This window comes from Carya illinoinensis, chromosome 5 (assembly GCF_018687715.1).
Source record: "Carya illinoinensis cultivar Pawnee chromosome 5, C.illinoinensisPawnee_v1, whole genome shotgun sequence".
Lineage (NCBI taxonomy): Eukaryota > Viridiplantae > Streptophyta > Magnoliopsida > Fagales > Juglandaceae > Carya > Carya illinoinensis.
In genome coordinates this window covers 15,092,258-15,110,869 of record NC_056756.1, presented here as the reverse complement: position 1 = coordinate 15,110,869, position 18,612 = coordinate 15,092,258, and the positions used below count along the sequence as shown (strand labels likewise).

Sequence of the window (18,612 nt, the reverse complement as noted above, 5' to 3'; positions counted from 1 at the left end):
CTTGACATCAGAGTATACGAGTGACCAGGCATTGTGTGAAGAGATGCTCAAGAGTCTCTTCTGCTTGGTTACATAGCGAACATTCATTTTGAGGTAGAGAGGGAATTACTTCTTTAAGTCTTCCTTTGGTGGGGAGGATGTTCCAAATCATTTTCCATAATAGCAGCTTATGACGCTCATGGATTTTCATATTCCATAAAGGCTTGAATAGATCCCTGGTATGGCTCTCTTGATTCTCTTGAGCTTGAGCTTGTTCTTTTATTACCAATTTATAAGCTGATTTGACTGTGAATTTTCCATTATGATTTGGGGCCCATACTATTTTGTCAGTCTACTGTGAATTGCTTGAGAGTGGGATTTGTTGAATTTGTTAGATGTTATAAGGATCAAAGAGAGTTTGCATTTTCTGTATATCCCAGGATCTTTGATTTCTAAAAATTAAGTCAGAGACTTTTAAGCAAGAGACGAGTGGCATAGAGCTGTTTTCAACTTGGAATGGCTTTGGTCTGTAGTTTTCGGCAGTTGGTATCCAAGGGTCCAACCAAATATCGACTGAGGTGTCATCATTGATTTGGAAACATCTTCCTTTTTTGAGGAGTTCTCTTGTTTGGAGTATTCCTTTCCATTGGTTTGACTCCGATCATTTTGGCATTACATTCCAAAAGTCCTCTTTGTTAAGATATTTGGTGCTTAGAATGTTACGCCATAGCCCATTTCTATTTTCACTTATTTCCCAGCATGTTTTTGCCATTAGTGTTGCTTTGAGATTTTCCATTCTTCTAAGTCCCAATCCCCCTTCCTTTTTGGGTTGGCATATTGACTTCCATGATTTTAGGGTCACGTTATGAGTTTTTTCTTTTAGGAATCCCTACAAAAAAAATTTTGAATTTCGTGTCTAGGGTCTTGGACACTAATTTTGGAAATTTGAATAAGGTCATGACATATGAAGGAATTGTACTAGCAACAATTCTGATTAACATAGTTCTTCCTTCTTGTGAGAGTAGCTTCAATTTCCAACCTTCTAATTTTTTCTCAATCTTTGTCATCATTTCTTGGAAAGTGACTGTTTTATTAATCCCCATGGAGGTTGGAAGGCCTAAATATTTCATTTTCACCGATGAGCTTTTGAATGGCAGTCTTTGAGAGATAGCTTGCTTAATTACTTGGTTGGTATTCCTTGTGATGTAGATAGAAGATTTGCCCAGATTTACTTTTTGACCCGACCATTCTTAGTATTTTGCCAAACTTTTAGAAATGGATTTTGCATTGCTTTATGTGGCTCTTGCAAAAATTATGGCGTCATCTGCAAAAAGCAAATCAGAGATGGATGGGTTGTTTCTGCTGATTTTTATCCCTTCTAGTTTGCTTTGAGCTTCTTCTTTGAGTAGTATTCTGGAGAGAGTCTCTGTTACTAGAATGAAGAGGAAATGTGAGATTGGGTCACCTTGTCTAAGTCCTGTTCGTGCCTTAAAGAAGCCTCTTGGGATCCATCGATTAGAATAGAGAAAGTGGACGTGGTTACACATTCTTTAATCAAGTCTATCCATTTTTGGCTATATCCCAAAGCTTTCATTATGGCAAAGAGGAAATTACATTCTACTTGATCAAAAGCCTTTTCCATATCCAATTTGACCACCATTAGCCCTTTTTTTCCTGACTGTCTGATCTTTAGATGGTGAAAGAGTTCTTGTGCAATGATTGTATTTTCTTTTATGTTTCGATTGGGAACAAAAGCTACTTGCAGAGGGGAGATGATCTTTGGGAGTGTGGCTTTGAACCGATTTGAAAGTATTTTGGTTATGATTTTGTAGAAAACATTTGTGAGACTAATTGGCCGGTATTGGATTGGAGAGTTTGGGTTATGGGTTTTTGGTACAAGGGCTATGTTGGTGTGGTTCAATTGTTTCAACAACTTGCCACTCCTGAAGAAATTCTGCACCACTTCAATTGCTTCATTTTTTTATTATGCTCCAATAGTGTCTATAGAAAAGAGCTGTCATTCCATCTGGGCTTGGAGCCTTATGGTTTGGAATTTGCTTTAGTGCTCCGAGTATTTCTACTTTGCTTGGAATCACTAGAAGTCTCTCATTTTCTTGATCTGAAATTTGCTTCTCAAAGAGGTTGTCCAGTTGGTTTGGGATGTGCAGATTGGTTGAAGTGTATATTGCTTTGAAATGATCTATAACAATATTTTCAATAGCAAAGGGGTCCATAAACCAAATACATCGGCCCAATTTAATGGATTCGATGGCATTTCTCCAACATCTTATGGTTGTTGATAGATGAAAGAATTTGGTGTTCAAATCTATTGAGGTGAACCACGATATCCTTTATTTTTGTCGCCATAGCATCTCTTCATACTCCCTTGCTTGTTGAGCTTGGATTGTAAATCCTTTTCTCTAATTTTCCCTTTTAGCTTCCTCAGTTTTCTTACTGATCTAGATTGCATTTCCACTAGAGTTTGGGCCAAGATTGACACATCCGATTGAATGACCATTTCTTCCTTGGTATTTATGGATTGCACCATTTCTGTTGTTACTACTTTGCAAATTTTTTCCTTTGGTGACTCTGCCTTGTCATGCACTTGTGGTTCGGCTGGCCTTTTTGTTGGAAGGGAAACTATCTCCTCCATTGGATGGGATGACTGTGGGTACTTCATGGGACATTTTTTCAAGTTAATGGGATGTTCATTTGGGGCTGGTTGGGTTGGTTCTATCTCAGAGTGTGGTGGGGATTTTCCTGGAGGGATTGTTGCAAATGATTGACTATGGGCATTAGGTAAGATGTGGTAAAAGGTGGGGAAGAGGCACTGAGATCCATTATAGTCGGATTATATGCTGATGGAAAGGATGAAGGGGTTGCATGAGTGTGCATGGTCGGGTTGTTTGCACACATTACACATAATTTTTATCTTTTTATTTTTTTTCATTTAATAAGTATATAGTTAAGAGATGATGAATAGAATAACTCAATTAATTTAACACAAATAAAATAATAAATAAAGAAAAATACATATAGTGTATAATATATAAAACGATGAGTAGCAAAGTTTGTTACCTATATAGAGTATACCGTTCCGTACCATAATTATGGAGTGTGTTTGAATTGCTTTGGGCCAAAATGAAGGAATGACAGAGTTTTTTATATTTTTTTATTATGAATAGGCATTAGATGTGGGCTACGATGGCCTTTCCTACTAAGAATTGTATGGAGGGATCACTTGAAAAGGCCCATGATATAAGTGGATGATGAGTCTCTTGATCCACAGAAATTTTATGGAGCCATTCTTTTTTATATTGTTTGCAGGCCTTTCTTAATAGGTGCATCTTCTTAATTCGGACTTCGTCAATAGATTTTAGATTCCGTTTGTTTGCGAGATCTAGTAAAAATCAATTCAATTTAATTTAATTTAATTTTAAATTAAATATAATATTTAAATATTTAATTTTCAAATTATTAAATTTATTTTAACTCAAAACTTTTTTATATGTGAGAGTTATAATCTTTTTCAACTCAACACATATATATGAGATTTATAACCTTTTTTAATTTTTTATAAATAGTACTAAATTCATCTTAACATCCAAACACATTTTTAGATTATTGTATATAAATCCAAATTTTAATAGCAATAAATTATTTGTTGGATTAATTACTTAACCACTATGCGTTTCCTTTTTTTTATTTTTATCGGTAACAAAACCTTATTTAGCATAAAATAGGTAAGAATCAGTACACGGGAGATATACAAGAGCATCGTCTCCTATTCGTGCTAGCTTAAAACCTATATATAGTTCGTTTTTGGGCCAATGAGAATCCGACACGTGATATTTTTCGTAATAAAAAAATGAAAATTAAGTAAATAAATGTGCAAAATTGGAAAAAGTAAAAAGGCGCCACCCAGGCTATTCATCCCTGCTGCTGAACATTTTTTATATTCTAATTTTACAGGACCACCAAAGACTACTTGCACCAAAGCAAGAACAAGCTTTGCAAACGAAATAGATGATGCTAGACATTAAAGTTAGGCCACCCAAATGGAGATACCGGAGGGGTTTGATGTTTAAAATCATAACAAAACTGAATAACAAACTGACTCTGTGGGATCAACGTTGGGAGCTCGATCATGTATATAAAACTAGTAATTCAAGATTTTTCTTTCAAGGGTTCTTTTTCTTTTGTGATTTGCTTTGAGGCCTGACATAGATCTTTTTCTGGTTCATGAAATTGGAAATACAATGAGATACTTCTAAATTTGAATGGATAATAACATAGTCATATACCTTTCTTATAATTGAATCCTGTCCATCTTCTAAAGCTCCTAATATCACTCCCTTCAGAAACTGCCATTCCAATACCAGTTCTTCCCCCATTTCCAACACCTTTATAATACAACCTCCACCCGTCGGAGTCCCGGTCCATTTGAACCAGGCATGGGGATCCTACTCCTTCATTATCCCATCCATCTTCAGCCGATGGCGCCAGAGTGGCCTCATCATGAAACCTCCTCCAATTCTTCAAACCATCTGAAGACACAGCTAACCCTATACTTCTCCTACCATCAGCAGCAATGCCTTCATATGCCATTACATAATTCCCATCTTTCTGGTTTCTCACTACACGTGCATTCATAACCCCAAACTCATCAAAACAACCACTTCCTCCTCCTCCCATTATCTTCCCCAACTTCACCCACCTAATCCCATCCCTTGACCTCGCAATTCCAATACCAAATTCCCCATTTTCTGCATCAAATGAATGGTAATACATTCTAAGATCACCACTAACATGAAACACAACCTGCGGGGAGGCAATAAAGGATGAATCCCACTCTCTTTCAGAACCCACATCAAACAAAGCTCCGCTGTGATGCTCAGCTTCAATTCTAGCCCAATGTCTCCCATCCTGACTAATTGCCAAACCGGGCAAAGACTTTGAAATCTTCCCAACTCCACCATTTTCACCGTTCACCTCATCAATGTAAAATCTCTCCGGGTTTTCCAAACTGAATTTCAAAGAATCCTCAGAAATCTCTGCCTTCTCAGAACTGCATCCAGTGTAGTAAAGCCAGTAAACAGCACTGGCAGCTCTAACCTTTGCACTGGACATGACCACCACTTCACAAGGCCTAATACTCTCAGTATCAAATGCCCACCAATCTGTACTACACTTCATCGCCAAACCTGCTTCCCCGCTCGATCTAGTAGGTCCTCCGCCTCTCTCCCAGTGAATTCCATTTCTTGAAACTGCTAAGCCTATTGCCTCCGAACCTGGCTTTCCTTTAGACCTTCCATGGTACCACATGTACCACCTCTCTTCCTCATCACTAAGGAACCTTTTCACAACAGGTGATCCAATTTCTGCACCGTCCCACGAGTTTGTGGGGCCCAAACCAAACACCAACCCGCTAGAAGAAGAAGACGACAATGTTGATAGAGACGAAGAAAGTGCTTCATTTGAAACAGGGGCTGAGGATTTCGAGGTTTTCGGATTTGAATTGGATTCAAAGGCCGAGTTTTGATCAATTTCATTGTCAGTGTTGGTGTCGGGTTTTGTGGAGCAGCGAGTGAGATAGAGAACACTGTTCCTGAGGTTAGAGATTGACGCATAAAGGGTGAGCATGCTGGGTTGGGTTGAAAGCCATGGAGGGGTTAAGGTGGTTGGGCTAGTGATTTTTGGGATGGTAGAAATTGAGAGTGACTTAACGGTTTTAATCGATGAAGCTCCAACTGACGCTGCATCCATGGCTGCAGATGGAGGAGCTCAATGGGAGTGTATTGGGAGACGTATGGATGGTTTAAGGACCCAATAAAATGGTGACACCTTTGCAAATCGAATGACCTTGAAAGAGATAAGAAACAAGATGGACGACTGAATGGGCTAGAGAGCCTCTGGGGAAACCACAAAAGGACACGAAGTTGATCAGGTTTCTATTCTACCCTCGTCATTATCGAACTGTTTTATATAGAACTTAAAGTGTTTTGAGCTGTCGGTCGGTTCAAAAGCGAACGTATTCCAAATGAGTTTTATCACGTATAAGTACAGTTATGCATTAATCTGTATATCAATATTGATTTATTTATATTTAAAATTTAAATTAACATTATTTTTAATAAAATCTACTTTTTAACTAATCACATCATATTAATACATAGATTAATACACAATTATACTTATAATTATACTTTTCCATTCCAAATTGTCAAACTTCCCATGGAAAATACAAAGAAAGTGGTAAATTTGGAGCCGGCACCGACAGTTACCCACAGAGAGAACAGACTTTGAGGCACTTACGGTAAATGAGCATTGCTACTCATAAGCCTCATACACCACACACCACATATTTTTTATTTTTTTAAATTTTTTTAAATTTTTTTTTAGATTTATTCTTTTTAAACTAATTCAATTTTTCTATTTATTATTCATATATTAAATATTTGATAAAATAAAAAAATAAAAAAATTTAAAAAAATGGATGGTGTGTGGTGTATGGGCTTATGTTTAGAATTTTTCATTCAAGAAAACAAATTTAAGCGTTTTGTTAGATTTGGCTGCACTCCAAGAGTATCCCTTTTTATTGTTGATAAGGTTACTTGTTCATATAGGAAAGTTTTGTTCGTGTATCATATTTCCAATGTATTATATTTTGAGTGTCGCTTGGATTGGAAAATGGGCGATCTCGTGAAGCAAAAGTGAGTGCTAATGATATTAGGGGCTTCATTTTGTCCGATATGCCTCCATCTTTTCTAAACAAGTACAGTAAAAGTGTCTCGAGAAAGAATCATCCCTCACTTTTCTCTCCCCCTTCTAGGGCTCTCGTAGTTTGGACAGGATCCTTTCTTCCCTCGGAGAATCATCTTTTTCATTGATAATTTTTCTTTTGTGCTTAAAATATACAGAAAAATGAAGAAATAAAGAGTTGTATTCTTTAACTGTTGAAAAGGAGGGGATAATTGATTCAGCCGGCCCTAGTTTTTGAGAGAGAGAGAGCTCCTCCTTCTCTCCGGACACCAATCCAAAAGAGACCTATGCAGAGGGGGGAAGGAGCTTAGTATAGAGGAAGGTCCTATTGCTTTCTAGAGTCTGGCAACAACCACGCCCCCTACGGTAGGCTTTCCAACGTGCCGATCCTTTATATGGGTGAAAAAGTTCACCGTATAGCGTGGCGCTTGAGCCACATATGCAGTTTAAAGTTGGCATGTGAATCTCATGCACTTCCGCCGGAGTGCTATTCTACCGCTACACACAACTTTTCTGGGTCTAGAGTTACCGGTTACTTTAAACCTGACTGACCGCTATACTCTCAAGATGTATTTTAGTTATTTTTCATGTATATTTAATTTTATGTATTGTCTTTTATTTTAGACAAATAAAAAATTAAAAAAAACACATTGCCTTTTGGACTTTTGTCCATAAAGTATGTTCTTTACTCAATTTTAGACAAAATATGGGATTTATTCACTCTATCTTGGATAGAATTGTGTCGTCTTTCAGACTATGGGTCTGTAAGGGTTTGCAACATGGACTAGACCATGTCAGTTACAATTATGTACTAGGGAGCTATTAATATTATAGTTGACTTGTAATGTATGTTTTAAGTCTAGTTGTAATATCCGATATTAATAAATACAATATGCTTTAAAAAAAAAAAAAAAACTGTAGGAAAGGTGTGAGGATCAATTCTCTGTCTCTCTCTTTTCAATCCACTAAACCCAGTATAAAAACATAAAATTAGATAAGATAAATTCAATCCAAACCTGTTTTCCTAGCCCAAGCCTAGGGCTAGGGGATAGCAACTTTCATATAGTGAAACAGGTTATCTGAATGCGGTTGAAAGCTGCATCTGAAAGGAGGGACTAAAGCTGTGTTTGGGTGTTGAAGTCTCTTCAACACTTCTCAACACTTCTCACTACTATTCATTACTTTATTATTACTTTTCACCTACTTTTTTTACTATTCATTACTTTTTACCCACTTTTTATTACTATTCATTACTTTATTATTACTTTTCACCTACTTTTTATTACTATTCACAACTCTCCTTAACACTTCTCAACACCCAAACCCACCCTAAATCTTGTTGTTTTGGTATTGTCAAAGAGATATCCAATACCTCTTCCTCTTAATCCTTAGTTATGAAAAGTAAATACATAGATAGATAATTAGGATTGATTAACTCTAAACAATGAAAGCACAAGGAAGCCATTTTTGGGGGTACTAGCGCTGCTAATGGGCACCAACAAGGTATGTAGATATGAAAGACCCAACGGCAGGGAGTTTAGTAATACAACACATGACATTTGGCCAGAGGCATGGATATGCAGTGATGTGTGAATCTCACACTTCCATCTTTTTGCAATGTTTATAGGAAAGTCTTGATGAAGATCGGCGGTCAATAAACATGATAGATAGTATGACAGCGTGACGTTTTGGAGACCATAGAGCAATAGACTTCCAATCTAGAGGAAAGAGGAAAAAAATAGTAAATAGAAACTTACAAAGAGAGGAAAGAAAAGGAAGGAAATGCTCCTTCCTTCCCTCCAAATTCCAATCGGCGTGATTTGACGGATATTCGGGAGATTTTTTTCTTCTGGTAAAGGTTAGCACTCGCTTCAAACAAGTCCGATCTTGAAGACTAGAACCACCCAACCCCATGATTGAAGCACCAACAAAGAGAGACTTCCTTTCACAATACCCTCCCGATGATCCACATTACAATCGGACACATCTGAAGAAACTTTTGACCGTCCCGAGAACCATGAATTTCCAAAGAATCTACCACTTGTCCAAAATACATTGGGTAATCAAAACCTTTAATTAGACGTTAAAAGAAATATTGCTAAATCCACCAAAGTCACGTATGATACATATTTTCTCTAGGCTTTAATCAATAACAGAATTTATAGTTTTTGGTGACCCAATAAAAAAACATATGCTTAAAATAAAATAAAAAAATCATTTTTAAAGTACTTGGTCTGATAAACTCATCTCATATTTGACAAAAACCCCAAGGCCAATATATGAGCACTCTAATAGTTGATTGGCCATAATTATTGCTGGGGAAAAATAAAAACCAAGCATCTAGAAGGAAAACAAGGCACTCTGCTCTCCTGCCACTTTAACGTCAATAGCCACCTCTGAATCTGTCCTGCATCTCAGCTGCCCTATCCTCTTTCAACTTCTGCACAATTTCAAGTATCTTGGGGTTGAAGAAACGGTCATGAACATACTTCCTCTCCTCTGCTTGAATCTCTTTGATAGCACTAGGATACGGGTTAGGAGGAGGTTTCTTCCCTTGAACTCGGGCAATCTGCTTTAAGCGAGCATACGCCTTCTTCTTTGCTTTTTTCTCCACCCGGTATTCCATCTAGACATCAAGAAACAGCTATTAAATTAAGAGAGGGTGTGGTTGGGTGTGTGGAACGGAGAGCACACATTTAGGAAAAGAGCTAAATCCAAGAGTCTATGATACACACGTCAGCTACAGCCATTGCTTCTTCCTCACTAACTCCCTGCTCCTTCAGGTCAAGCACCCGCAAACCAAATAAACGAGCCGGAGGTGGATCGTAACCACACAACCTGTAGAAACAGGAAGTCTTAATGAATTAATGTTTGATTCATCGTCATTTGAATCCAGAGAACTAATTCCCTATTTCTAAAAGAATAAATCTACCATGCCACCCCAACATTACCGCTCCAAACGACTGCTCATCAAAAATTTTAATTTTTTTTACTTAATGATTAAGGAAGTAATTTATAGTGTATTGGTGTTTTTTTTTTTTTAAATATTTAAATATATTTGAAAAATATGAAAAAAAAAAAACATAAAAATAAAAACACAACATTGCCAGGCGGCAACCTAGCACAGCTCATTTCTAAAATGATCATGATAAGACACTAAACTTAACTTTAAGTAAATTATACAGTTGAAAAGTCCATGACCTGAAATTGAGGGTTTTATGCATATTATTTGATAGTCAGGAGTTTAATATCAGATATAGACCCACATATCACGAAGATTGATTCTTGAAAATTAAACAAATCTTCCCTTCAAAAAGATGGAAATCAGTTTAAAGTACATAAGATAGAAAAAACAAAGATACTAGAAAAACTATTTGATAGCCACCCATGACTGGGGAAACAAGAAAGGACAGCCTGAACATCATCCTAGAGCACGAGCAAACCTTCAGTATGGCAAGTAACTTATTTGTTAATAGTTGACTCAAAGTATTTCCGATACATTCAGTTCCTAACTGACATGTCTGAGTTCAACCCAAAAAATAAAGATCAACAGTCCCCATCCTGAAAAACATTTCTGTTCATTTCATTTAACTAATTCTCTTTCCCATTCAGCTGCTAATCACTCCTAGGCATCCAAAGCAGGATGAAAAATAGTAAAAATCGTTTCATCAAAACTTTTAGTAAACAATGAATTTGAAAGAGTTTGCATCATTAAAATCAAGCAACTAGTTTGTATATGTCCCGTGTACTTGGTTTTGCCTATTATCGGTAAAATACTTATTTACTGTGTTGCAGATGGAGACAAAATAGTGAACGGTGAGCCATGCACCGTTTGCTCCTTTGTTTTATTAGGCACCTTAGTTTCTGCAGCAGATTGCTGCACCATAAATGCTCTGCTCTCCTATAAATAGGAGAGCTTAAATGTGCAGAAGGTGTAGAGTGTGCAGCAGAGAAGTGCATCAGAGTGGGTGAGAGAGAGATTTCTGTAAAAATTATTTTTATAGTGAAATTACAGCAGCTGTGGACGTAAGCAATTGCCGAACCACGTTAAATTTCGTCCCTCCTTTATTTAGAATCGTCTCTGTGTCAGAACAGCTCCCAACAACTGGTATCAGAGCACTGGTTTGAGCTGTCCGAAAATTCAAGTTGTTCAAAATCAATTTTTGACAACTCCACGGTGTTCCTCGCGTCGAGACGAATCCGTTGCCGCAAATGGAATCGAAAACGGAGGTCAGACGAGGCTACACGCGCCCCTAGCGCACTGTACAGCGCGTGTATCTCACGCGCCAGACAGATCAGAACCGTCCGTTTTTCAGATCTGTTTTTTGGCTAAATCTAAGTCATTCGGAGTCCGATTTTGACGATCAAATAGTGCTTTCCAACTATTTGGATCATTCCGGACTCATCCGTACGATCGAAATTTTGAGATTCGGCATCAGTACATTGGATCTGAACCATCCACGTGTTGCAGATCATTTTGGGCTAGATCATGCCAGTTGGAGTTCCATCGCGACGATCAAATAGTGCTGACAAACTATTTGGATCATTCCGGACTCGTTTCCAGCTAATTCGAGTGTTACGGACGCAACGGTGATCTTTGTTTGTTTGAATTTGAACTCATTTGTAAAGTTATGGCTGGAGAATAAGCTAAAGGTGTTGGTATCGAGAAATTTGACGGTACAGACTTTGCCTACTGGAGAATGCAGATAGAGGATTATCTCTATGGGAAGAAACTACATCTTCCACTCCTAGGAAGAAAGCCAGATGACATGAGCAATGAAGATTGGAGTTTCCTTGATAGACAAGTGTTGGGAGTCATTCGACTAACACTGTCAAGATCAGTTGCACACAATGTGGGAAAGGAGAAGACCACGACAGATTTGATGAAAGCTCTATCAGACATGTACGAGTAGCCATCAGCCGATAACAAAGTGCATTTGATGTACAAGCTATTCTACTTGAGAATGGCAGAAGGAACTCCAGTTATTCAGCATCTGAATGAGTTCAACACCATCATCAATCAATTAGCTTCAGTGGGGATTGAATTTGATGATGAAGTACATGCACTGATTGCTCTAGCTCAATTGCCAAAAAGCTGGGAGGCCATGAGAACAGCTGTTAGCAATTCTTATGGCAAAACAAAGATGAAGTATCAAGATATCTGGGACCATATTCTTAGCGAGGAAGTTCGCAGAAGAGATACAGGAGAAGCATCAACTTCCAGTTCTGCCTTAAACCTCGAAACGAGAAGTAGAGGAGCTAGTAGAAGTTCAAATCGGGGCAGATCGAAGTCCCGAAGAGGCAGAAGTAAATCTAGGTCCGGAAAACAAATACAGTGCTGGAATTGTGGCAAGATTGGCCACTTCAAAAATAATTGCAAGGAGGCAAAGAAGAAAAATGAGCATGACTTTGCTAATGCCACAACAGCAGATCTCCGAGATGCCTTACTCCTTTCAGTCGACAACCAAATTGAATCTTGGGTGTTAGATTCAGGAGCCTCGTTCCACACTACAGCACACCGAGAAATCATGCAGAATTATGTCACTGGTGATTTCGGGAATGTGTACTTAGCAGATGGTGAAGCGTTGGAAATCGAAGGCATGGGAGATGTACCAATCAATCTGCCCAATGGAAGTGCATGGTTGCTACAGAAGGTGCGACATGTTCCCAAGCTCATGAGGAACCTGATTTCTGTAGGACAACTTGATGCTGATGGGCATTCGGTACTATTTACCGGTGGCACGTGGAAGATAACAAAAGGAGCTATGGTAGTAGCTCGAGACACAAAAACAGGTACTTTATACATGACTTCAAGTATTAGAGATACTATTGCAATTGCTGATGCAAATGCCAACCTATGGCATCAAAGGCTTGGTCACATGAGTGAGAAAGGAATGAAAGTACTATTATCCAAGGGGAAGTCACCAAAGTTGGAATCAACTGATTTCGACATGTGTGAAGGTTGCATTTTTGGGAAACAGAAAAAAGTTAGTTTCCTGAAAAATGGTAGAACTCCAAAATCTACAAAGTTGGAGTTGGTGCACACAGATTTGTGGGGGCCATCCCCAGTCGCTTCTCTTGGAGGATCGCAGTACTATGTTTCATTTATTGATGACTCAAGCAGGAAAGTATGGGTTTATTTTTTGAAAAATAAATCTGACACATTTGATACTTTCAAGAAGTGGAAAGCCATGGTTGAAAATGAAACAGGCTTGAAGTTAAAATGTCTAAGGTCAGACAATGGAGGAGAGTACATCGACGGAGGGTTCAAAGAATTCTGTGCTACAAATGGGATTAGATTTCAGAAGACTATTCCCGGGACACCGCAGCAGAATGGCGTAGCTGAATGCATGAACAGAACTCTCAACGAACGTGCCAGAAGTATGAGGCTGAATTCAGGATTGCCTGAATGTTTTTGGGCTGATGCAGTTAACACTGCAGCCTATTTGATTAATATGGGACCTTCAGTTCCCTTAAAGTTCGATCTACCAGAGGAAGTCTAGAGCGGAAAGAAGGTAAATCTTTCCCATTTGAAAGTTTTTGGCTGTTTATCATATGTTCACATAAATTCTACTGATCGTAACAAGTTAGAAGCCAAATCTAGAAAATGATTTTTCATCGGTTATGGTGATGAAGAATTTGGCTATCGATTTTGGGATAATAAAAATCGCAAAATCATCAGAAGTAGAAATGTGATATTTAATGAGCAGATTCTGTACAAAGCTAAGTCACAAGCTGAATCTGAGGAACAGTCAAAGAAACCTGAGGTTGTTGATTTTGATGTTACTAGAGTCAACACTGATCAGAACGAGGATCAAGAAAATGATGATACACAGATTGAACAACGTACACCACTCACTGTTATTTGAAGATCTTCAAGAACAATTAGGCCACCACAGCGGTTCTCACCATCTCTATACTACATCTTGCTAACAGATAGTGGTGAACCGGAAAGTTATGATGAAGCTCTACGAATTGAAGATTCGATCAAGTGGGAGGAAGCCATGCAAGATGAGATGGAGTCACTGATGTCAAATCAGACATGGGAGTTAACTAAGCTTCCAAAAGGCAAGAAGGCTTTGCACAATAAATGGGTGTACAGAATTAAGGAAGAGCATAATGGTAGCAAGCGCTACAAAGCCAGAATGGTCGTGAAGGGGTTTCAACAAAAGGAAGGTGTCGACTACACAGACATTTTCTCTCCAATTGTAAAATTGACAACGATCAGACTAGTGTTAGCAATTGTGGCTGTAGAGAATCTACATCTTGAGCAGTTAGATGTGAAGACTGCATTCCTTCATGTTGATTTGGAGGAAGACATCTATATGCACCAGCCACAAAGATTCTCAGTGAAGGGAAAAGAGAATCTAGTTTGCAAACTAAAGAAGAGCTTGTATGGCCTAAAACAAGCTCCACGACAATGGTACCGGAAGTTTGACAACTTTATGTGCAGTAATGGATTTACAAGACTGCAGGCTGACCATTGTTGCTATATGAAGAACTTTGACAACACTTATATTATCCTACTGTTGTATGTGAATGATATGCTCGTTGCAGGGTCAAGCATCGAGGAAATCAATGAACTGAAGAAGCAATTGTCAAATCGGTTTGAGATGAAGGATTTGGGTGCTGCAAAACAAATCCTTGGTATGAGAATTATTAGAGACAGATCTAATGATACTCTCAAGCTCTCGCAGGAGGAGTATGTGAAGAAGGTGCTCAGAAGGTTTAACATGGACAAGGCGAAACCAGTGAGCACACCCTTAGCTAGTCACTTTCGACTAAGGATCAGTCGCCAAAGACGAAGGAAGAGCAAGAATGCATGAACAGAATACCCTATGCATCTACTATTGGTAGTCTTATGTACGTCATGGTCTGTACAAGGTCAGATATTGCACAAGCAGTGGGAGCTGTGAGCAGGTACATGAGTAATCCAGGAAAGCAGCATTGGGAAGCAGTCAAGTGGATTTTAAGATATCTACAAGGCTCTTCAGATACGTCACTATGCTTTATAAAAGCAGATTTAAAACTACAGGGATATGTAGATGCTGATTTAGCAGGTGACGTTGACAGCAGAAAAAGTACTATTGGATTTGTGTATACGCTGGGTGGTACAGCTGTATCGTGGGCTTCTAAGTTACAGAAGATTGTTGCTCTCTCAACTACAGAAGCGGAATACATTGCTATAACTGAAGCAGGGAAGGAAATGGTTTGGTTGCAGTCATTCTTGGAAGAATTGGGAAAGAAGAATGAAAAAGTTATTCTGCACAGTGATAGTCAGAGTGCTATTTTTCTTGCAAAGAATCCAGCATTTCATTCCAGAACAAAACACATACAGTTGCGATACCATTTTATCCGATTTCTTCTCGATAGTGGACAGCTGATACTTGAGAAGATTCGAGGAACAGAGAACCCAGCAGACATGTTCACAAAAGTAGTTACTGCTGACAAACTGAAGCTGTGTATAGGTTCAGTTGGACTTCGTACTTAAAGGCATGACTTGAAGTTGCTGTGATGATTGCTATGAAGATATGTAGACTCATTTGTCTCCAAGTGGGAGATTGTTGCAGATGGAGACAAAATAGTGAACGGTGAGCCATGCACCGTTTGCTCCTTTGTTTTATTAGGCACCTTAGTTTCTGCAGCAGATTGCTGCACCATAAATGCTCTGCTCTCCTATAAATAGGAGAGCTTAAATGTGCAGAAGGTATAGAGTGTGCAGCAGAGAAGTGCATCAGAGTGGGTGAGAGAGAGATTTCTGTAAAAATTATTTTTATAGTGAAATTACAGCAGCTGTGGACGTAGGCAATTGCCGAACCACGTTAAATTTCGTCCCTCCTTTATTTAGAATCGTCTCTGTGTCAGAACAGCTCCCAACATACTGATTAAAAAAAACAAGCAACTAGTCTACTTATGTGTTTGCAAGAATATGAAGGTGTGCACACATGCAACCACAAAACCCTTGTAAATTGAGGTCAGCAACATTAAGAATTATATACAAGCACACAGATAGCGAATTCAACCTGTATTAAAATATTAGCAAGCATTCAAGGCTTCCAACAAAATAAAGTACCAAGCATTTAAAATATACATGCAAAAAAAAAAAAAAAACACGATAGTTTTGTTGCCATCTCTTTTCACAGTTTAAATTTTCTTGATGAACATACTGCTGTCGCCTTAGGAAACCCAAGTTCATAGCATGAGACGTATGTTTACAAGCATATTATAATTACTGAACTGAAAAGTAGATACCAAACATTGCAGAGATACTCAGATATAGAAATAAAGCAATACTTGATAGCATCTTCATGTTTCGAGTCCGGATGTTTCTGAAAGAACTTTTTTATATAAACATCCTCGGGTAGACTGATCCTTTTAACTTTCCCATCAGCACGAGGAAATGTTGCAGGTGGTGCACTGCACATAAATTAGCAACATTCTCAAAATTTATGAAAGGCAGCTTAAGGAAGATATGACTAATTATTATAGGGGTTTTTTTCTTTGATAGGTTAAGAACGTTCACATTATGGATCAGTAAACAGATTCTTAACATGTGCATCAATGGCATCAAAAGCTTAATTTTGATAAAGAAGTCATCACATTAAGAATTCGTGAACTCAACAACAAACGAATAAGAAAAACCTATATTCATCATCACATTAATGAAACTGAAATACGATGCCATACTCCAGGAACTAGAATCTTAATTTGATATACGTATATAAGCAAGAGGCTGAAATACAATTTTGGGTCCTTGAGATTTAGCTTTAGATGGAGTTTCCTTTTTAACTTTTAAACTGCAATTGAACAGGTTAGAAGGTAGCAATGCCACCGATCAAAAAAAGAACGTAGCAATGCCATCATCACGTCTATTAGTCATGAATTGGATCACACATATGAGTGACGGAAGGTTGAAGAAGCACAATTAAAAACAATTGGTGGATGGAAGGATAAAATTGTTCCCGGCGACGCAATTCAAAGTTTGTAAATTTCAGGAATGAAAATCCGAAATAGGTCAAACTGCAAAACTTGACTGTAAACAGAATACCTTCAGCACAAGTATTCTTCTATTATATCTATTATATCATTCACCAATGTGTTCTTTAGCAATTAAACATCTAAATCAGCACAGAAATACCCAAACAAACATCCAACAATCAATTAAGCAAGTGCAGAAATGAAAAGGCACAAATCTGAATTTGGATTGGCCAAATTTGAAACCATAACGAGCCAATGGGTCAAGAACTTAAGAAACTTTAACGTACGAAGCCCAGGGAGCTCAGAAGCTCCTTGCTAGTCTTTCCAATCCCACCAATTTTGTATCATAGAACCACAGAGTAATATAAAATAAAACCTTGAAAACCACATAAACATAAAACCTACAACTCTTTGAATTCAACCATATGAATTAGAACTAGCCGTGAACGACTTTCAAAAGCCACATAGAGAGAGAGAGAGAGAGAGAGAGAGAGAGAGAGAGAGAGAGAGAGAGAGAGAGAGAGAGAGAGGGACGAACTGTTCCATGGCTTTGAGCCAGACGGGCTCAGCCTTGGCCAGGCCCTTTACCAGCTTTCTGGTTCGAGTAAGCAAATCCCCTTTCATGAAAGACATGGCTGCCTCTTTCGCTTCGCGTTCTCTTCACCACTCTCTTCCGACCATGAATATGAAAGTACTGAAGCAGAATACGACGACGTATGCATCCATTTCAGCTGAGATAGATCTTCGAGAAACCTAGATGGGCTAGATTAAAAAAATAAAAAATTACTTGGATCTGGGCTCAGACGCAACATGCCGAGATTCTAGTCCTGGGCCAATGCGAAAATATGGCTTGCTATAGTCCAGCTGCCGTGGGTCAACGTTTGGATGATGGAAAATAATATCCCATTGTTATGCTTTTGGGTCAACTTTATGCTTCTGAGAGATTTTATTTTTTATTTTGACTTCTAGAATGAAAATAAGTTTTTTTTTCCTAATAATTTCTCGTATTTTACTTCTACGTGGACATAAAGTTTTCTTCTTCTTTTGATAATATTTTTGCATATTTTTGTTAATGAGGTATCGAAAATTGTAGTTAAAAAGTTAAGATATAGAGAAACATAAATGCTAAACCCACATTGGGATTCTGATGGTGGATCTGACAGTGGATTTTTTTATTTATTTAATGATTAAGGATGTATTTTCTAATTAAAAAAATATTTTAAGTGTTAGAAAAATACATAAAAAAATAAAAAATAAATAAAAGATTAAACTGTCACTGTCACTATAAAGAAATGATATTTATGGTGTTCCGATGTGAATCATGTGACCATTATCTCTTATTTATTGGGCTTGCGGCTCCACATTCGTGGGTCTCTAAAAGGCAAGTTAGGCCGAGGGTTGAATATGTGTCCGTCCAAGTACGGTATATTATAACAAATGAGCAATATTACTTTACCGCCTGCATTTAAACTCGACATGTTACTGCTAGATTAAAATCATCCTATTATTTTTTTTATTTTTTATTTATATTTTTTTATCATTTTAAAATATTTTTAAAAATATAAAAAAATATCAATAAATTAATAATCATTTCCTTAACTATTAAATAAAAAAATTAAAAATATAATATAATATAATAGGTATCAAAATGAAGTGTCAAAATAAGGTGTCAAAGTAGTATTTTTTATAATAAATATATGATCTTACTCGTGTTTTAAATTTATTTCTCTCACAAATTTAAAAAGCAATTCCTGTCACGCTAGCTAGCTAACAGTTTGCCAATATCATTATATCACCACTGCGGTGATTTTCTATGTAAAATTCCCTGATGATCAAGGAAATCGAATTTAATACATGGATCATTGTACGTATAAGACTCAGGTGGACGGCCCT

The 18,612-nt window shown here is 37.7% G+C and overlaps 2 protein-coding genes across 2 annotated transcripts; both read right to left on the bottom strand.

Moving 5' to 3' along the window:
• Window positions 1-4,101: 4,101 nt before the first annotated feature.
• LOC122311780 lies at window positions 4,102-5,935 on the bottom strand. The gene has a single exon (XM_043126454.1). It carries the CDS (start codon window positions 5,743-5,745, stop codon window positions 4,276-4,278), a length of 1,470 nt encoding a protein of 489 aa, XP_042982388.1. The 5' UTR covers window positions 5,746-5,935; the 3' UTR covers window positions 4,102-4,275.
• A 2,861-nt stretch (window positions 5,936-8,796) lies between these two features.
• LOC122312013 lies at window positions 8,797-17,427 on the bottom strand. Its single transcript, XM_043126827.1, has 4 exons — window positions 17,258-17,427; window positions 16,036-16,158; window positions 9,477-9,579; window positions 8,797-9,367 (listed from the first exon to the last, which is right to left on the bottom strand). Exons 1-4 carry the CDS (start codon window positions 17,350-17,352, stop codon window positions 9,125-9,127), a joined length of 564 nt encoding a protein of 187 aa, XP_042982761.1. The 5' UTR covers window positions 17,353-17,427; the 3' UTR covers window positions 8,797-9,124.
• Window positions 17,428-18,612: the final 1,185 nt, after the last annotated feature.